This window comes from Anarrhichthys ocellatus, unplaced genomic scaffold (genome assembly GCF_004355925.1).
Source record: "Anarrhichthys ocellatus isolate YVR2014 unplaced genomic scaffold, GSC_Weel_1.0 scaffold46, whole genome shotgun sequence".
NCBI classification, from domain to species: domain Eukaryota; kingdom Metazoa; phylum Chordata; class Actinopteri; order Perciformes; family Anarhichadidae; genus Anarrhichthys; species Anarrhichthys ocellatus.
Window position 1 is genome coordinate 2,479,404 of NW_022280076.1, and position 20,991 is coordinate 2,500,394.

Sequence of the window (20,991 nt, forward strand, 5' to 3'; positions counted from 1 at the left end):
CCCAGCTGCGACTGACATACTGATGTATATAAACTGAACATTTTTCGGTTTGGTCCGACAAAATAAGGAATTTTAAGACTTCATGTTAGGCTGTGGAAAAATTGTGAAGGGCATTTTCCCTATTTAGAGACTTTTGCAGCCTTTACTTGATTAATTGTTACTATTAGAAATAACCATGTCAACATCAAATTCATAGAAGGCCACAAAATACTTATATTCATAAAAATAATCGGACCAATACATCCAGGAATAAAACACTGGATGTCAGACGGCTGGCATGATGACTGTGATTGGATGAAGGGAGTAAATCTGCTAACCAAATCCCTTAAAGCTCAAGCTGTGATTTGGACCAGAGAGATTTGTTTTCAGAGTGAACTCCGCCCTGCAGAGATGACTAAAGTCAACGTCCAACACACGACTGCAGCAGGCCAGCCAAGGGTTTGTTTATTTTGGATAAAACAGCATGGATCCGACTTGTACTGCTCCCTCCCGGCGTGCTGACGTGAAAATAAACGTACGTCGAGCCTACTGACCCACCGGCCACTCTATGGTAGGTAAACGTGAGATACAATACATAGTAGTATAATAATAGTGGGTTTATTTATAGCATCTTCTAGTGTCGCTGACTTATTAGATATCCCATGTTTCTGTTTACGTGCATGATTGAGTTACCTGCTGTTAGACTGTCAAGAAGAACAAACTGCTTCAAAAAGCCACGAGAGCTGAGAGGAGTGTCGCGCCAGCATGTTGTTAGTAGCAAAGTGCGGTGAACGCTCACGCGGGGAATTATGGGAAATTGACGCTCGTGTGCCACCATGAAAACACTTAACAATAATACATTTTATTTGTATGGTGCTTTAAAAGGTACTCAAAGACACTTGACATGATAAAAACAGATAAAATAGAAGTAATTACAATATAATTTCATTTTCACAACAATTTTGCATATTCATAAATTCCGTTTTTTTGTGACTGGGGAGGAGCATATATAACTTTAATAATTTTAATTGGACTTTTGTGGGGAATAATTAGGCTATTCAAAGAGCATTTTTCGAACATGTTTTAGGGGGGATACCTCACATAGTTAATAGCGAAAGCAGGTTTTGTTTGTAAAATGTATTTCTTATTTCTGCCATTGCTACATTTCAAATGGGGACCAAACTGCTTGTTCGTCTTCAATTGATAGACGGGTTGAAACTGTCTGTTGACACTGATGCCACTGAATGTCGACGTACACTGCTGTCCTAGAAACCAAGAAAATCACCCCAAATGTATGACTTCATATTCGGATTAATAGTTGTTAAAATGCTAGAATGTGAACTTAATTTTGGCTTCAATGGCTCCAAACTCTCACTGCCAATGATGCAGCTCCATATGTAAATAAAGATTCAGCGTTTCTGTCTGACTTGTTTGCCATGGTGCACAAAATATGGTAATTTTGGTAAGTTGATGTTCTTATTGGTACTAGTGTGCTGGCTCTTCTCAACCTGTAATTATTGGCAATCACTCAATCTCTTGTTTTAAGTCCATTTAATACAGGAGTGTAAAGTGACTTGCACATAAAATGAAAAACTGCCACATCTGTAGTCTTCACACTTCTATTATCACAAAACCCCAATCAAAACAGCTGTGATGAGCATGTTTAATCTTTGTTTTTAAATGGCCAATAACATACAATAGCTGTACCACTTTGATAGGTGGTGATAAATTGTGACATTCAAATGCAAATGTAACAAAAATCAGGAAAGGTTTAATATTGATGCTGTCCATTACACTTTTTAAAACGAATATGATAAAATAATTATAACAGTCTGCTGACTTTCATGTTAATTTCAGTGAGATAAAATAGACAATTACAACAGTATTTAAAGAATATACTATTTATACATTTTATTTGTGTTTATTTGTATTTGAAACCTGTGAAATTATAGAGGAAATACTGAAAATCATTAACGACACAGTATCGGTTGCATGCATTAACCGGGATTCAATGCCTAAAGCATGGGTCAGTTTAACCTGAATTTATTTAGACACCTCGTTTGACACACTTGATGTAGCTTTGTGAAGATGGTTTAATGTGTCCATAGATGTAGCCTGCAGGTCGTACTGTAGTATACAATGAGCTGTCCTCTGTTCTCCAGCAGGTGCTGTGGCCGAGATGTGAGAGAAGGTCATGCCTTTGCTCAAGAGAAACATTCAGCCTCGGCACCTGTGCCACGGTAGCGTGGCTGATGGGATTGGCAACGAGCTGGAATGTGTCACCAACAACACGCTGTCCGCCATCATCCGCCAGCTCAGTAGTCTGAGTAAGATCACAGTTAAACTCATATTCAGTTTGTATCACAGCATGTTCAGATGCTTGTTTAGTGTGAGATCATTACAGGAGGGAAGCTGCTTTTGAACAAATCAACTCAAAGGAGCATAAAACAAGTTCTTCACTGCGTTAAGAGTGCTTACATTTCCTTGATCATTGGAAGGTGATTATCAGAAAATAAAATACCGTATGACAGTTTTGAACTTTAACTTTTAGCTTCTAACACGCCAAAAAAGCACGCAAATCATTTATCATTTTGTAGACATTATTATCCAACACTAGACAGTACTGACATCTATCAACTGTACACTCAAATCAGCCAATTTGTACAGAAGCGGAGTGCTTTGAATTGTTAATGATGTATGGTAATGTCTATATAAGCATTGGTTTGCTTGTGTGTTAAGAGTTACAGTTTGTGCACTGAAATAGGTGAAACAGATAGTAAAATGTGGAGGGAAAGACAATTTTGGGAAGCAAATTTACTCCTGGACATCTGGCCGGTGTGTGTGTGTGTGTGTGTGTGTGTGTGTGTGTGTGTATTTAGTGAAGTTACAGGAGCTTAGAGCTTACTGTAAAGCTTAGTACGGGCAGATAAGATGGAGAGTGGGTGGGCGGAGACACAAACATAGGCTGTCTAATGATAGATTCCACATTAAGTGGATCAGAGCTGTTTGACGTGTGCCATTAATGCTGTTGTGTTTGCATGGACCAAACACTTAATGTGTATAATCCAGAGAACTAGAGAGCATTCAGAAATGTACAAACATAAGATATATATTTTCCTGTCTCATGCAATATGCTGCACTTATTTCTTTACCTCAGAGGATTGAAACACCTTTCTATGTATTGGCAGCTTCCTTACCTTCACTCCTGGTTCTTTGCCCCTTTTGTTTTTGCAGGTAATCATGCAGAAAATGTTTTCGGGGAGCTTTTTAACGAGGCCAACACTTTTTACGTGCGCGCCAACTCACTCCAGGACCGCATCGACCGCTTGGCCGTCAAGGTCACCCAGCTGGACTCCAGCGTGGAGGAGGGTTAGTTCTGTCTGTTGATTTCATGACTTATTTTCATTCTCACATGCACTGTATTCAAGTTTAACCGCCTGTCTTACTGTTTCGTAGTCTCTCTTCAGGACATTAACCTGAGGAAGGCATTCAAAAGCTCCACTGTCCAGGACCAGCAGGTTTTGTCCAAAGGCAGCACTCCTAACTCAGTGGCTGAGATGTACAACAGCAGCGACAGGCCTCCTCCCCTCAGCGACCTCACAGCCTACAGGTGCTGCATGCGTTGGAAAAAACTACAAAATCTGAACCATGAACATTTTCAGTTGTCTCATTGTTTTTGTATTTGAATACAGAGAGGATTCCACCGATCCCATGAAATTCTACTCGGACCCGTCGTACTTTTTTGACTTGTGGAGGGAGAAAATGCTTCAGGACACAGAGGACAAGAGGAAAGAAAGGAGGAGGCAACGGGTGAGAGCTCACCTTTACCTACTGCTCTATTTTCATGTATCTATTTGGCGAGTGGGGTTTTCATCTCCTTTGCTGTCCCTTCATCCATCTTTCCCAGGAACAGAAGAGATGTGTGGAAAGCAGCACCCTTCAGCGCGAGGTGAAGAAGGTGAGAAAGGCCCGAAACCGCAGGCAGGAGTGGAACATGATGGCATTCGACAAGGAGCTTCGTCCAGATCACCGCCATCCGCAGAGTCTTCGGCGAGCGGCATCATCCGAGGGCTCGCTCTCCCCAGACGGCAGGTTAGTGCTTACTTTCTGACAGAAAGTAGAGATGCAACCGAGGGAATTGATGTTTTTAAATGTCACAAACTGCACTCTCTGTGTCCTGTCAATCTTTTAAATGTCAAAGAAAGGTAACATGTAACTTTAAAAAAAACCTTTGAAAATATGTACTATATGCAGAAATATGATAATCAAAACAAAATCTGGGACACTGGAAATTGTAGCGAAAATCTAAGACAAAGATTGGGAGGATTAAATATACAGTGTACTTTAGTAGGAGGGGTAAATCTTTTTTTTCATGAATAGGACCTTGTGGCTCAAATAGCAATAGTTTCTGTCGTGTAAAGCTTGAATTTTTATTTGATAACAACAAATACACCATCTGGATATTTCATTGTTTATCCAGGCCTGACCTCCTGGGATACCCCGTCCCTCCAGTGCCCGCCACTGCTTGTAATCACTCCAAGTCACATGATTACGTGCCTGGGAACGCACACTCCTCACCACCTGTGGAGCATGAATACCACAGCATTGATGTCAACTACAAGAGGGTAACCTATGCCACAGCAGCAGAGCCTCTCGCTGCGGACCGAATGAACGGTCCAACACTTCCACCTGCAGATTACAAGTATGTTTTTGTTGCATAAGCAGAGAAGGAATGAAATGTAATATCTCTTTTCCACTGCAACTTAATCCTCTTTCTTTCGCCGTCGACCAGCTCTCTCTCCCCGCCTCCTGCCCCGGGCCCACCCATCCCATCAGGCCAGACAGCCTTTGTTTTTCCTCTGGGTGCGCAGCCTCCAACACCATATAATGGAGTTATGCACGTAGGCACAGGCTACCCGCTCCCACCTGTGCCTCCTCCAGGGTCGCACATGTTCCCGCCTCCTCCACCCCTCCCTCCCCAGGCTGCATCCTCACACCTAGCAGGATGCAGCGAAGGTGGCAGAGCTCAGACTAAACCCGTGAGGGATGGGAGAAGTGGCCTGCTGTCCGCCATCCGCATGGGTGAGTCGGGGTATTGGCATTGTTTCTGTACCATATATGTTCTGTGTGGGACAGGCCAACAATGTGTTACCTTGTGTGCCCTTATTAGGCATCCAGCTGAAGAAAGTGCAAGAGCAGCAGGAACAGCAGAACAAGCGGGAGCCGGTGGGGAACGACGTGGCCACCATCCTGTCTCGGCGCATTGCGGTGGAGTACAGCGACTCTGATGAGGACTCTGAGCTGGACGAAAACGAGTGGTCGGACTGACCAAGCACCAAGCACATGTGGCATCTAGCGGAAGTTTTGCTTCACTGGATCTTCAATGCAACTAAAGCAAAACTGTGTATTACTCTCTTTGGCTCCACCTAGTGGACTCTACATGACATCCCACTGCTGCCAGAGCACAGTTACTTTATCTTGCATTATTAATGTACTGATTCACATTCAGAAGTTATGACTTTGGCGTTCTGAAATGTCCTCACCTGGTAAACTGAGACCTTGAACACACCGTACTCACTGATGAAATGTGCAGTAGACCCTAACAATGATGTCCCAGTACGAGGCCTTTTTCACTGAAGACATTCTGACGTTGCAGTAGGAAAGGCACAGGTATAAACAATAAAATGATTGGCTGCATTCCATTAAGCTGCTTCAGTTTCAAGATCCTGGTAATGTGCACGCCGACTCATTGTCACACCGTCATGGCTTACTGAGACACTTGACAAGAACAGTGCCATCGTTGAAGTTATAAGTTGTACTTTTCCTAATATGACAAGTCAAAATATCTATTGTGGAAAAAGGCCTAATATTTATAAATGAATGCAGCAATATATGAAGTAAAACGTTGAAGGATTTCAGTATGTATTTTCATAATTTTATGAAATTTCACATCTGTGATAATATTTTTGACTAAATGTAACCCTCCCTATATTATGTGAATGTTTGACGAGTAATTCCATACAACATTTTGTAATTGCTACCTCAATCTGTCACCATTCCACTACCCACGGGATGTATCATGACCGGTCCGAATACAGTTTTGTTCTGCCATTAAATTGTTATTTATTGTGATGTGTCTTCGAAAATGTTGACATATCATTTAAAAAATTCAGTATTAGCTAGAAAGTCATGTTGTGATTGTCTCCTCCTTTACTATTGTCTTCTTCCTCTATAGTAGCTATATTTATAGTATAACCTAGATAGTATAACAAATCATGGTGTTGTTTGTATTCATTAGAAGATATGCAAAAGATTTATTATTTTTCTAATATGGACATATGTGTCTGAAATAAAGTTGAATTAAATTGAAAATTAACATTGTGGGTGTGTGGACATGGCAGACATTTTTTTAGATGCCAATCAGCATCTGACAGTGTTATCTTGAAGCTGTTGTGAATTTCATGTTAAAAATCACAGTTGTAGCTGATAATCCCGACAGAGATGACACTCAATGATTGAATAAAATCCTGTATGAATCACCATGTGTCTAGGTATTTGTGTGACATGTTATGAAGTAGTTAAAGTGACGTGTATGGTTGTTACCCAGGTAAAACCCGTAGCCTAAAAACTAAAACATGAATGAAGTTGCAAATATATTGTTGTTGTACCTTGGTTCATTCATTTATATCCAGCAGAGGACAGTAATGCGCCTGGTGGAGGTTTAAACCGGCGGAATTTATTGTCGACTGGGAAACTGTTGAGCTTCGGACGCCATTTTGGCTCCACTCAATTTAGTACAGAACGAAACAGCGGAGCCACAATGGAGATGGTTCTTCCCGTGACAGTCCGGTGCCTGGCAGGTGATTACCACAGTGAAGCTCCTCCTTTGCTACGTTAACGACAACCCGGGAGAACAACACATTAAGACACGGTAAGATATTTATATTTACTGTATAATATGAGGTTTTAACGTTTCCTGCCAATCTAGGACCAAATGTTACGCGAATGATCGTCACTTTAGCTCAACCTCTATGTGATGATGATGATGAGGATAGCTTGTGTTTGCTAGCTAGTAGCCTGAACTAGACGCGCACACGCACAAATCAGCTTTGTTCTTAATGTTACGTGTCTGAAGTGACAACCATTATGACACCAACTGGCTAGCTAGCATGTCCTCAGCGATGAACAGTGACTAACTCAACCTTATCTTTAACCCTGGGTGAAGACGAAAAAGACTCAACTGAGTTAGCTTTTGACCTTCCACTGACTGTCATTTATCCTGTGGAGAGCACTGTGCTGCAACTGTGTAAAGTGTAATGGTAGTGCATGCTGTGTGTGTTAAAGATGTGTCTGCTGTGTGTGTTAAAGATGTGTCTGCTGTGTGTGTTAAAGATGTGTCTGCTGAGTGTATTCAGTTTAAATTAGAAGCATCCGTGTCTCATACTAGTTACTCTTTTTTATTTTTGCAGGACAGAAACTATCAAGATGGATACCTCAAACCTTCCCAAGATCCAGGATGAGGATCGAGAAAGCGAGTTTGGATTTGTGCATGGAGTTTCTGGACCAGGTCTGCTTTAGTGTCCTTTTTCTTTAAATGGATAGATTGCATTGTTTTGCATTTAATTGTCCGAAAGCCAGGTGCTATTTTGTATTATTAAAAAAGAAATCGGACTAACTATTGATATAGAATATTAGGATGTTTGATGATTTTCAGCATAATTCACATTCCAACAGATTCGTTCATTGTCTATATATTTTTTCAGTTCTTTATTTAGAGGATAGTTAAGAACATTTCTTGCAGTTACAGCGAGCACTAGAAGTGCTAAAACCCCATTATTCTTCTTTTAAACAATATGCATCCTATAACATTTTTCAATAACTATATAAATTCTGAAAGAGGGATTTATAGTAACAAAATGTACATTAACATGTTAGGAGACAATCCAGTAGTTTATCTTATTTTACACAGCTAAGGATCTATAAATGTGTGTCACTGTATAAATGTCTGTATTTCTTTAACAGTGGTGACAGCTACTGCGATGGCCGGAGCAGCCATGTACGAGCTGGTTCGCGTGGGTCACAGTGAGCTGGTGGGAGAAATCATCCGTTTAGAGGGAGACATGGCAACTATCCAGGTCTACGAGGAGACTTGTATCCTTTCTGCTGCCATGTTGCCTACCTCTGTTATACATGTAACAAGTCAAGAGCGTCCTTAAAACTAGATTCACATAATGAATGTTAAAAAAAATACACATTTTAGAGCTACTTTACTCGCGTTAAAAGTGCTTGCGGTTTGTGTGGTTTACCTTAACTTGATGCCACAGCCGGTGTGTCTGTCGGTGACCCTGTCCTTCGGACGGGGAAACCCCTCTCTGTAGAGCTTGGACCGGGAATCATGGGCTCCATCTTTGACGGTATCCAGCGTCCACTGAAGGACATCAATGACCTCACTCAAAGCATCTATATCCCAAGAGGAGTGAACATCGGTGCTCTCAACAGAGACCTGAAATGGGAATTTTCCCCCGGCCAGAGTCTTCGGGTACGATAAATAGTCAGAGCGTGAATGTCTCTCCTCCTGTAAATGTTCTGGCTAATTGCACACAATCTCCTCCCTAGGTCGGCAGTCACGTGACAGGTGGCGATATCTACGGCATGGTGTTCGAGAACTCTCTAATAAAGCACAAAATGATGCTTCCACCTCGCAACAGAGGCACCGTCACCTACCTAGCCCCCCCTGGAAACTATGACATTTCTGTGAGTCAAAAGGCAAAAACGCTCGTTTGTTGGATCAAAATTCATGTGTGACAAATTTTTATTTTTTTCGATCTCGTTGCATTCAGGATGTGGTTCTGGAGCTCGAATTTGAGAGCGTGAAGGAGAAGTTCACCATGATGCAGGTGTGGCCGGTACGACAGATTCGCCCAGTCACTGAGAAGCTACCGGCTAATCATCCGCTGCTGACGGGTCAGAGAGTTCTGGACGCACTTTTCCCGTGAGTAGTTGATTTTTTTTTTTTTTTTTAGCAACTTCGGCCTCTATTTTAACAATTTAACTACTTTTTATTTCATATTGTGTGATTTTAAAATCTGTGAGCAGCAAATTGAACCGCATGATCTCCGTGCTGTACAGATGCGTGCAGGGCGGCACCACTGCTATACCCGGCGCCTTCGGATGTGGAAAGACGGTGATCTCGCAGTCGCTGTCCAAGTATTCCAACAGTGACGTCATTGTCTACGTTGGCTGTGGAGAGCGTGGAAATGAAATGTCTGAAGTGCTGCGGGATTTCCCCGAGGTAGGTGGAAGAAAGAAAAGTTTCAATTTGTCTTATCTGTGATTTTTAAATAAGAATAAACGAGTAAAGAGAAAGATGATTTTGAAATTAGTTTAGAGCAAAGATGTCAGCGTTCGTATTGTATTATGTTAACACTGCTCTTACCCAACAGCTTACTATGGAGGTTGATGGCAAGACTGAGAGCATCATGAAGAGAACAGCACTGGTCGCTAATACATCCAACATGCCTGTGGCTGCCAGAGAGGCCTCAATTTACACAGGTACCAACCGTTCACTCTATAGAGAACAGTCTCATTGTTTAATCCCGAGTGCAAGTGGACGTTTGTGCCAAATTTGAAGAAATTTGCACAAAGCGTTCCTGAGAAATGTGTTCACGTTAATGGACCGAACTCGAAAACCTAATGCCTCCGTCCACGGCTGGCACACAAACGCATAAACACAAAGTGAATCTTCCCTTTCCTGTTACTTTATAAGCAGTGTGGAAACGCTTCTTTCCTGTTTGTAATCATTTGGAGAATCCAATTTGTAAACCGAATGCATTTACCTCTGCAGGGATCACGCTGTCGGAATACTTCAGAGACATGGGCTATCATGTGAGCATGATGGCCGACTCGACGTCTCGATGGGCCGAAGCTCTGAGAGAAATCTCTGGAAGATTAGCTGAAATGCCTGCTGGTAAGTTCACGATGGATGTGATTGATTTGTATGTATTTGCGAGGACGCTGTGGGACAGTTTGTGTCCGTCTTTGTCTGCAGACAGCGGGTATCCTGCTTACCTGGGCGCCAGGCTCGCCTCCTTCTATGAGCGCGCTGGACGTGTGAAGTGTCTGGGAAATCCAGAGAGAGAAGGCAGCGTCAGCATCGTAGGAGCGTGAGTGGACTTTCATATAAGCAGGGAAAAATAGGTCATTCTCCAACATCTGTTATACAACTTTAAATCAAGTTGGTGCCCTAAATCTTCTGTTTTGTTCAATTTGCTTTGTGATAAGCTTTATATATTTTTAGTTCCTTTTTCATGGGAGTAAGAAAAGTAGGCAACCTAACAGAACAAACCTAGTTATTTATATATTATATATCAATTATTAGACTGACTTTTCCTTAAATACTGTGCTTTCCTGTTAGTGTGTCGCCCCCTGGTGGAGATTTCTCAGACCCTGTCACTTCAGCCACATTAGGCATTGTTCAGGTAAGCACTGAGTATCGGCTCCTTACATTTAATCTTGCAGTCATTCTTGGCGTGTGTCAATCTCCTTTGTTGTTGTTTTTTTAGGTGTTTTGGGGATTGGACAAGAAGCTGGCTCAGAGAAAGCACTTCCCTTCAGTAAACTGGCTGATTAGCTACAGCAAGTACACACGAGCTCTGGATGAATACTATGACAAACACTTCCCCGAGTTTGTTCCTCTTCGTACGAAAGCCAAAGAGATTCTACAGGAGGAGGAGGACCTGGCTGAGATCGTGCAGCTTGTTGGCAAGGTGAGGTTTAGGATTATAAAACACGGTTAACCCTGAAATTAATTTCCAACATTTTTCTCCAGACACACACATTTTTACAGCCGGATAATCGCTGCATTTGATGTGTGAAATCTGTGTTTTATAGAAGAGGCTTCTGCTAGAGCTGTAGAGTTAATGATGCATAGTGTTTGCATGCTAACCTGGTTAATCAACAACTCCTGAAAGGAATAACTTGGACTGATCCTCGTGATCTTGTCTCGCTCACAGGCTTCTCTTGCAGAGAGCGATAAGATCACTCTGGAAGTTGCAAAGCTCATTAAGGATGACTTCCTGCAGCAGAACGGTTACACCCCCTACGATAGGTGAAGACAAAACATCTTTTCCATTCAGCGGGCTTGAAATGGCTCTCCCGTCTAAGTGATTTCTGCGGAAACGATGAAAAACAAATTGTTGGATATAAAAAAGGGAGATCCCGTCACTTGATGATTACATACACTGTGAGCTTCACACGTTCTCCTCTCCCCACACACAGGTTCTGCCCCTTCTACAAAACTGTTGGCATCCTCTCAAACATGATCTCATTTTACGACATGGCCCGACACGCGGTGGAGTCCACGGCACAGAGTGACAACAAAATCACCTGGGCTATGATCAAGGAGCACATGGGAGAGATCCTGTACAAAATCAGCTCCATGAAGTTCAAGGTGCGGTTGCGTGAAGGGTTTTATACGTCTGTGTCTAGATTTTATCGGCCAAGATAAATAACTTTTATTCTCTGTTTAATTCTTCAGGACCCCGTTAAGGATGGCGAAGTTAAGATCAAAGCCGAATTCGCCCAGCTGGTGGAGGACATGCAGAACGCCTTCAGGACTCTGGAGGAATGAGCTTCCATACCAGTCGGCTCCTCTCCCAAAATATCCAAACCCCAGTGCAGTGCAACATAGTGCCCGTGTTCTTAATGTCTGCCTCAGTCATGTGAACTCTTTTATTCCTCAGTGTTTACGTCTCCTTAAAACATTCCTGCACAAATTTCCTTTGCATTTAGTTGATTTTGGACTTTAGAAAACACAGTGCTGGAATCCTCTAAGACACCCGAAACTAGGGTTTACTCAGCGAATGTAGCAACATGCCAACATGTGGTTAAAATCAGTGGGCCCCAATCAGGAGCCTTACTTGCACTCAACCAATGGCTGCATCAAAGAGTGGACAGGGATGTTTCTTTTCCCCCAGATGTAACGTGATCAATACATATTATCAATCAAATGGGAACATGCACACAGGCAAAGGGACGGATGCACTGCGTTACTGTGTATCGGGGGGGGTTAAAGGCATTCTTCCACCTCTCTTACCTCTTAAGTGTGATCGTAATGTTGTGGACAAAATACTTGATATTATTTGCAAAAATGTGAATGAATGAGTCTGTTAGAGTTGTGTTGTATCAGATGTCTCTCTATTATATTTGTGGTACGTTGCTGTCTCCTGAAATAAATGTTTAAAAAAAACCAACTAAAGTTTATTGTTTGTTTATCATGTTCATGGGACATTTGTCGCTGCTTAATGTCATTTACACAATCACTTTCTGGTCTCTCCAGAACTTTTCAATCTTCAATTTACAGAGCAACTCCACTCCTCTGATAGGCCGCTCTATAAAGCAGAGTATAAACACCTTTGATTACAAATGGTAGTAATCTTAAACTCATGGGAACAGGAAAGTGATATAAAGTCTACTTTTACCTTTTGAAACAGCTGAACAAGAGTCAGAATCAACCTTTGACTGCTACAACTCATGACCACACAGATGTTCAGTGACTGGCCTCTAGGTGGCACACACACACACACACACACGCATGTTTGAATGCTTTAAGGAGACTTTCTGACTGACTAACCTCTTGAAACCTTATTTCTCGCATAAATGTGTTTTTAATAGCTTTGAAGGAGTGAGGAGAAAACATTTTACACACTACGCCAAACACTGAATCACAGTTCGTTTGATACTTATTCCCTTAAAATTTAGCTTGACATATTTGGTATCCTGACTCACCCAAGAAACAATGTAAGGCGCCCATATGTTCTTCTGAATGTAATGTTAATAGACCCGGTATTAAAAACAAAAAGTCAAACTCTGAGCATAATGGTCTCAATCACTAGTTTTAAAGTCTTCTTGAATACAGCATGATGTTTGTTTAGTAAATGATGGTCCTATTTAGAGTAAAGCAATAAAGATTGACAGGTCACTACCAGAGCCGTCTACGGCGTCTCTACGTCACAACCTTCGCATTCCAAACACTTCTGTTCACTGGTTGCAAAAAAACAAAACTATAACAATCTATTCTGAAATAACCCAAACTGCTTGAACTTCAGCAGAAAGTTGGGTGTTCATGAAATCCCTCAAAAGAAACTAACTGAGAAGGCCTTTAACTTGAAAAACTCAAGTAATGTCACTCTACTAAAACATGTGGAGGATGACGCGCACAGCAAAGAGCAGAGACAAGGCCCAGTTTCATCAAACATGACAGCAAGAGACATTTCCCCTTGTTCACTACATCCACTCGTTGGCGTCTGTTGTCATTTGCCGATGTGTAATCTTCAGCACGTACTCTTAGTTCAGCCTGACTCCCAGCATTAATTCCTCCAAAATAGATTAGAGACGCTATCTTGGGTTCCGGCCTCCATCCAGACTAATGGACGCATAACCCACAAGAGCAAGAGCAGCATCTTTGTTTTTCCTGCATTGATTCAGTCCATCCAGACTCCCACTGGTGGACATTAAGAGACTTCTGTGGTCTCAGGATTCATAGCTTACAATGCACCTGGCTCTCTTTCTCTTTTGTAAAGACTGTGTGTAAATATTTACAGCTGGAAGTTAAATAGAATAAGAAAATTCTCCTCTCATTGACTATAATGTCTCTAATATGAGCAAACAGACTCTTGCATGTGTGCTTTCCCAATTCTCTGAGCTGTCACGTATCACTGATCATTTTCAAAAAGCTGTATTTCTTTTCCATTTTGCTTCCATTTTTTACGGGCTTCCCTATAATCAGCTAACCAACTGTTGTGTGTAAAGAAAATAAAATAGATATTCACTGACATATGAAGCAACACGGTACATACTGAATACAAGCTCTCTGCTCAAGTGTTCATGAGCAAGAATTTAAATCTAAATTCCTGACGCTTGCTCAGTTGTAGCTACTCGACCCTGTGCTCTAACCCTCTGCAGGGGGGGGCAAGAGAAAAGAAAACTTCCCTGCAGAGATCACTTATCACATTGTCACTGTTACTAGTGTTGTCACAAATGTCACACGAAGAGTGAAATGTATAGAAACCCCTCTGATCACACACACACACGCACACACACACTCTTCAAGAGAGTGTGTGAGCAGCGAGGTCGGGTTGCTAGTGGGAGGAAATGTGATCCCAGAGGGTGGGGCGGCCCTCTGGATCATCGCTCACTCTCTCGTCTCATGAGTTACCCGTCATGTTTCTCTGGTCCAGCTCAGTGTGGATTGTCAAGTCTGTCGTTGCATCTTTTGAACACCTCAACATAGCCTCACACTCTCTGCACACCTCAGCTGTGCAGAGAGAGAGAGGCATTAAAAGGCTCCTGGTTCTCCGCCTTCCTCAAACAGTTGAGGCAGCACCGATATTTACCAAGCATGCCATGTATTCAAACTTCTAATAGTAACTGATAGAAGCTGGTAAGAAGTAGGCTACGCGAAAGAACGACTGGTGAACTACTTAATGACATGATAGTCTTGGGGAAAGTGAACTTGTCAGGAGGAGTCCAAGTTGCCTTCTGTTGGGACATTGCCACCGAGGGAATCCAAGAAATGAAAACCATCTCGCTGCACTGATACGGTGTCGCCGCAGCAGGAACGTGCCAATTTCCTTTTTCAACACAAATGACTGATGAGAAAGTAGGCTGCTGTTTTCCCCCCTCAGTCATTTACAGAAGGAGCGTGGTGACGAGGGGTCATCCTTTACTCTTTTTCCTCTTCATCGTTTGCAGAAGATAACTGTTACCTGGAGACAGTAAATCTGACTTTTCCAGCCCACGTGTGTTGATGGTTTTGGGTTTTTTTTGTTGCAGAGACTAAAGGTAAGTTAAGGGAGAAAATATTTCATCTTGGCTTTGTAAAGGTGGAATTTCCTATTAAACACAACTATAATATTAAATAAGTCATTGTGATCATCACTAGCTAATGCAGTCTGATATTTAGTCGGACAAAAGCTGTTATATTAGGAAACTAGGATAAGATAAACAATCAAAAGTTGACTGAAGTGTATATTTTGTCTTCTTAATATTTACTCAGTTCATTTCTGCAGATCCGGATCAGGCTCTGTTTGACAAAATGAAATAATAACTCACACAGACAATAACTCAAGTACATCTTGAGGACTTGGGTTTGCTGACCCAGAACGTTTGTCTCAGTGGACACTGTGGCCTTGTTTCAACAAATTACACTAGAAGCTCTTGGGGACTGAGAACCCTCTGATTTTGGACTTCATTAATTTCTATAATAAACAGAAGGTCTTGTAGTAAGTAACAGGTTGAGTCCATTAAAAGTTGCTATAACCTGTATAATACTGTATTGTGTGTGTGGGGGGGGGGGGGGGGATTCAGAGTGTGTGTTTAGATCCCAACTGCAGAATATAAGAAATAAGAACATATAGAAATCAATAAAAACATGTTTGTTCTGAGGAGTGCTATTCGTTGTGGTATGGTTGTACTTTTTCATATGCAGCAGTAAGTTACACCTTTTCAACATTTTCCCCCCTTCATCAATGTTCTGTCAATGTGTAGTTTATTATTCAAGAGTACAGAGTTTAAATTGACGGCCTTTTGTGTTGAAATGACAGCTTATAAACGTCAAAGTCATCTTCAGCAAGCCATTATGAAATGGGAGAAGTTAAAGCCTCCAGAGCCAGATGATCCTATGTGTTGCTGTGAGTGTGATATCGACCAGTACGGATGTTGCTGTGACTGTGACGATCTGGATGAAGCCTTTAACAGGTATGAAGGGCTAAAGAAAAAGGGTCAGTACTCAGGAAAATATACTGAAGTGCTGTACTGGAAAGTAAAATAAGCCTAGAAAAGTTCAGTATGTCTTTTAAAGTCTGCTCTACGTAACATTTTCTTTATCACGTATGACCAAGAAAGATAGATACGGCACTCTCATATCTGTCAGTGGAAAACTATACAATCAGCAGCTGGCTTGTGTTTTTTCTCTGGGACCCCTTAAAGAGTCTGACACCTGAGATTTCCTCACAAATAAAAAATAAACAAATCTTTATTATGCCATTACAACTACACTGTAAATCTTACATTTGAAAAAAAGCAGTTCATACTTCTACTACTACTTATGTGAAAGCAGCATGATCATTTGATTTTAGAGTGTATTGAAAAATGTGTGTAGCACAAGAAAAACCAATTACTGACATTCATGATTACAAATGTTTGTAGTTATGACTTGATGACCACTGTCCTCTACAGGTGGCTGAAAGACGGACCCCCTAAAGGTGCATGTCAGTCCCCTGTACGTGGGGCCATCGTTGGCAAACTAGAGATCTCTATGATCCCGGTCCTGGTGTTGCTACCTCTGCTGCTGCGGGTTGCAGCGCTGCACTACCTGCTGGGTATCATCATCCTGACAGCTGTGCCCGGCCTGGTGCTTTGGTACTACTACGCCACGCACAGGAAGAAGAGACGCACCCTCTTCTTCCTCACCCTCGCCCTCTTCTCCCTGTTCTACATGTATTACCTCTTCATCACAGAGATTTTACCTCGTGGAGACGTCAGCCAGCTGCAGCAGTGCGCTGTGACCGCTGGGGTGATTCTCACTGTAGTGTGTCTTATTCACACCAAGAGGGGCCCAGGAGTGGTGGCCACTTCCCTACATGAAGCACACGGTCAAGGTCAGGAGGCTAACAAGGACTCCGCACAACATAATGTATCTATCCAATCAGCAGCATCCTCGGGGATTGCAACAGATTTGCAGACAACTAAAGAGGCCCTGACAGCAAAATGGAGTACCTGTCCTGTGTGCAAAATAATGCGCCCCCCACGGGCCGGACACTGCCGAACCTGTGGATCATGTGTCCGGCGTCTGGACCACCACTGTATCTGGTGGGTTGGACACAACATATGTATTTATATTCCTTGCGTGGCCAGTGAATCACTTCTAAGTCATTGATACTTTTTCTGTATTGTGCATTCACAACAGGTCATGAAACTGAATATGGAAGGTTGATTAGATAACTGCCCTGTGATTGCACAACAATGACTATATCTTTAGCAAAAGCTCAACTTTTCTCCTGTTTTCTTCCACGCAGAGAAACTAGGGCGGGTTTAAATTAAACATTAGACCATTTGATTACGCAAACATTAGCAAATTCAGTTGCACTTTTTACAGGGTGAACTTCTAATACCAGGTCCAAACATTTGTGATGAATTTGTCTGTGCTTAACCTCTTAAAAATAGACAAACACTCTCATTCTGGTCAACAAATAGCACATTTGTCAATAAAATGGCCATGAGTCAGCCTTTAAAAGTAATTTGACAGATTGCAAAAACATATTGTCTTGCTTACCCATGAAGAAAAGTTTGGTTTTATTTTTTGAGAACTGAGGTTTTAAAACATTTGCTGACATTTCTACTGCAAAATTAAAACTATGGATGTTATCGACTGTGGCGCCCAAAGCACTGAAAACTGGCATTCATTTAAAAAAAACATTTAAAATATAAACTTAAACTACACCTGTAAGCAGGTACACCAGGGTCCAAGCTCCCAAAGATTCACCATTTTGGAGCAACCAGGAGGACGAGGACTACACAGCTGCTTTAATATGACCAGGAATAACACAAAAGTCTTTCACATTTAAAATTGTGCTATTGCATCATTTTACATACAACAGAAGGTGTAAATAGCCACACTATCAGGCAGTGTGTTGCTGCTTTGATCTCTAAACTGGTACATTGTGTTGTGTCTCTGTGTTGCGTCTGTATGCGTTGAGGTGTTGTAGGATAAACAGCTGTGTTGGACAGGCAAACCATCGCAGTTTCCTGCTGACCCTGTCTGTGTTCCTGTTGACCTCTCTATATGGCATCAGTGTGGTGCTATGCAGCCTCTGTCCTCGACAGCATCTAATGACAGCTCTCCTCTACTGCCCCGGCGTCTACAGTCAGTCCAGGTACAGCACTCATTCATCTTCTGTCTCCATCACAACTGCTACACACGCTCAATCCAGTAAACAACTTATTACTATCTGTTTGAAACACCTGTAGTTTATACAGGATACACCCAAAGGACAACATCTAGACCTGCAGGTATCTTCTATCATACAGGATTTACACCATATGATTGCAACAATACTTGAAATACATTTCAAACATTAGGCCCTAAATTATATTTCTGTAAAGCTACATTCACTCTTTCTCCATCTCAACAGCATGGCCCTTTGCTTCACCTGTGCTTGGTACAGCAGCATTGTCACGGCTGGACTTCTTTTTCTGTTGGTGGTACAAGTTCTGAATATCAGCTTCAATGTGACGGAGCGGGAGGCTCAGCTGGCTCTGAGGAACAAAACAGGCCAGAGCCGCCTGTGGGGACTCGTCATCGACACAGGAGAGTATTCACGTGGCTTCTATCAAAACTGGGTTGAGTTCCTCACCATGGCACATGCCTCGGTTTCTCCTCGCGCCAGTCTCACTGACTTAGTATAGTTTCCCTTGGTACTCTCCATTCACGTCATGATAACAGCCTGTTTAAACAGAATGCTTGAAGAATTACATCTCATGTATTACTTAGGATATATCAGCTGATATCTTCCAATGCTTATTGCATTCAAGCCTCTTCATACCACACTTTAAAAAACTATTGTAACTCCAAGGTGCTGATGACTGCTTAAAAACTACACGTTGATAATTGTTTTTGGGTTGGACGTTGTTGCACAATTTATTTAAGGAAATAAAGAACATACAGGCAGCCACAAAGGATCATCCATATGACTGTATATATTTTCTCCACCTGCAGAATGTGATCATCTATTTAAGCTGTCTGACTGAATTCAAAATGTTTTGACCGCATGCCATTTAAACAATGAAAGAAACAACAAGGTCAAGCAAATAAAGAACAACAGCACGCTTTCGGCTCCGTGTCTCAGGTATCTATCTGCCTTTGGATGCCTCCCTGTGGAGATCCTCTGACTCAAACTGGGAGAAATACCATGTAATGCCTCCCAGCACTTTAATCAAAGCTGTTCATTCAGCATTCGATAAAACAAGACAGGCATGGAACTAGAGCGCTGCATCTGACCCCTGTGGTGTGCAGTCATAACTTCCTGGAGCAGCGTCAGTAATTCTTTACTGTTACGACTGATGCGATCTGTATTAACTTAATATTCTCCTCTGCATTGCTCTGTGTTATTGATTTTTTTCTAACGTTGCTGTCTGATAGTGCCAGTGGTGCTCCTTTTAGACCGCCCCGACCTGCACATTTTAAGACATGCTGAGTGTGTTTCTGTAAATAATCAATTACAGATATTATTAATTTATATTAAGCTGAACGCCACAATCCATAATGTATAACATTTAATGTGTATAAGTAAATCTATTCACTCGTATAGCATAATAAACAGCAAACGGAACAGTGTATGTACTCTCCTGTGTTTCACTCCACACACTTTTCCCATTATCAGGTCTCATAATGCACATGTTGGGTGGAGCCATCGATTAAACTGCTCAAATCAATACATTTCCTCCATTTAAATCCCTCAGTTTATCAACTCCTTACGTTTACAGCAGAGGCTCTGGAGTCTGGTCTGGTGCCACCCTCAGGCCAGTCTGAACATTTCCCCCGACAAGTGCTGCCGACGTTAAGAACAGGAAGCTGTCTCTGTTTTTTATCCTCCCTCCCCCACTGTTGATTTCAGGAGTGTACAAAGCATTGCAGGATGCCTATTGTTCATCTGATGTCTAGATGTACAGCTGTTTCCAGCAGTTTAAATATTTTACATTACTATGACCTGCCTATAATACATCTCTGTCAAGTCCACAATCATTTGACATAATACAGTTGGTCCTGACTGCCAGGACGATATGTAACAAGAGGATTAGCTTCTGAAGTTTTGATTTGTTAATTCATTTGTTACAAGTTTTGCGCTCTTTTTAAATTTCTTGTATAACCCTGTGAATGACAACATTTGCTGAGACTCACTAGATTTCATATTCAGTGCTTAATTGTGTACATTTATAGAATTAAGTTGCACTCACAAGTTGAAGCCTCTCCACTAGCATCACCACGACATTGTACACATTCAAGCTGCTCCAGACAAGACAAGGCCCAAAGGAAACACTCTTTTCATTTTGGTCACTCTATGAACTTTCCTCTAGCACCCGCCTCGGGTTACAAGGTTCATTTAATGTCATCATACAACAAGGTTGTGGGAACAAAATGCAGTTCGTAGTCCTACTTTGCTGCACAAGAAAACACAGAAACTATATTATAGGATGAATTAAGAAGTATCACAGCCTGAGGAAAGAAGCTACTCTGATGTCTGGTGGTACGTTAGCTGATACTTCTATACCTCTTGCCAGATGGCAGCAGGGTGAACCGGCTGTGGCTGGAGTGGGTATTGTCTTTTCATATCCTTTAAGCTCGTTGCAGGCACCTCTTGTCACCAATGTCACTGATGGTCAGTAGATGGGTACCAACGATTCTGGGTGGTTTTAATCACCTGCTGTAGAGCCCTTCTGTGTTGGGACCTGCTCATCCAGTTTGTAATGTTTTCAGTCAGGATGCTTTCTATTGCTCCTCTGTAAAAGTCGACAAGAACTTGGCACAAGAATTTTACCTTCTTTTCAACTTCATCCAGAAGAAATCTCATGATCTTAACAAAACAGATTCAGCATATTAATAAAGTCTTGACTTCAATAAAACCACGCCTTTTTATACCTCGTTGCCATTTTTTATTTTCATGCCCTGATTCTTATCTTCCCATAAACTTAATTTCTGATCATTTCACTCATTTCTTTATCTTGACCTCGATGAATGTACAGTATATACTTTGATCGTGTACTGTATGCGAGTATGCATGCCTGCCTCGGAGCACACAGGACAGATGTATCCTGTGACAGACAAGAGACTGTGATTGCTTTGGGCAATGAGCTGTTAACAAAATATGCAGTCATATTTTCTCTGTGATCATTTACATTTGTATTAATAGTTGAGGCTGTTAAAAGGGAAGTTATTTATTTATTAAAAATGTCAGG

The 20,991-nt window shown here is 41.8% G+C and overlaps 3 protein-coding genes across 7 annotated transcripts; all 3 read left to right on the top strand.

The window, feature by feature from the left end:
* The first annotated feature begins 471 nt into the window (after positions 1 to 471).
* Positions 472 to 5,375, top strand: wasf3a (WASP family member 3a). Its single transcript, XM_031869269.1, has 9 exons — positions 472 to 550; positions 2,142 to 2,306; positions 3,214 to 3,348; positions 3,436 to 3,589; positions 3,672 to 3,789; positions 3,887 to 4,071; positions 4,460 to 4,681; positions 4,772 to 5,061; positions 5,150 to 5,375. The coding sequence occupies exons 2-9, from the start codon at positions 2,174 to 2,176 to the stop codon at positions 5,305 to 5,307; spliced, it is 1,395 nt and encodes a 464-aa protein (XP_031725129.1). The 5' UTR covers positions 472 to 550; positions 2,142 to 2,173; the 3' UTR covers positions 5,308 to 5,375.
* A 1,409-nt stretch (positions 5,376 to 6,784) lies between these two features.
* LOC116395422 (V-type proton ATPase catalytic subunit A-like) lies at positions 6,785 to 12,230 on the top strand. 3 transcript variants are annotated; one of them, XM_031869313.1, is made up of 15 exons: positions 6,788 to 6,910; positions 7,449 to 7,546; positions 8,002 to 8,130; positions 8,304 to 8,518; positions 8,596 to 8,733; positions 8,820 to 8,971; positions 9,109 to 9,271; positions 9,423 to 9,531; positions 9,824 to 9,946; positions 10,028 to 10,142; positions 10,394 to 10,457; positions 10,542 to 10,745; positions 10,992 to 11,086; positions 11,257 to 11,428; positions 11,516 to 12,230. In XM_031869313.1, exons 2-15 carry the CDS (start codon positions 7,465 to 7,467, stop codon positions 11,606 to 11,608), a joined length of 1,854 nt encoding a protein of 617 aa, XP_031725173.1. In that variant the 5' UTR covers positions 6,788 to 6,910; positions 7,449 to 7,464; the 3' UTR covers positions 11,609 to 12,230. The 3 variants fall into 3 exon arrangements, with proteins under 3 accessions (XP_031725170.1, XP_031725172.1, XP_031725173.1); XM_031869310.1 differs by having other exon boundaries at positions 6,785 to 6,910; positions 9,824 to 10,142; XM_031869312.1 differs by having other exon boundaries at positions 6,785 to 6,910; positions 7,454 to 7,546; positions 9,824 to 10,142.
* Positions 12,231 to 14,278: 2,048 nt separating this feature from the next.
* Positions 14,279 to 19,359, top strand: LOC116395382 (palmitoyltransferase ZDHHC23-like). 3 transcript variants are annotated; one of them, XM_031869241.1, is made up of 5 exons: positions 14,279 to 14,820; positions 15,582 to 15,735; positions 16,216 to 16,848; positions 17,736 to 17,912; positions 18,171 to 19,359. In XM_031869241.1, the coding sequence occupies exons 2-5, from the start codon at positions 15,617 to 15,619 to the stop codon at positions 18,442 to 18,444; spliced, it is 1,203 nt and encodes a 400-aa protein (XP_031725101.1). In that variant the 5' UTR covers positions 14,279 to 14,820; positions 15,582 to 15,616; the 3' UTR covers positions 18,445 to 19,359. The 3 variants fall into 3 exon arrangements, with proteins under 3 accessions (XP_031725101.1, XP_031725102.1, XP_031725104.1); XM_031869242.1 differs by having other exon boundaries at positions 17,745 to 17,912; XM_031869244.1 differs by having other exon boundaries at positions 17,832 to 17,912.
* The last annotated feature ends 1,632 nt before the right edge of the window (positions 19,360 to 20,991 follow it).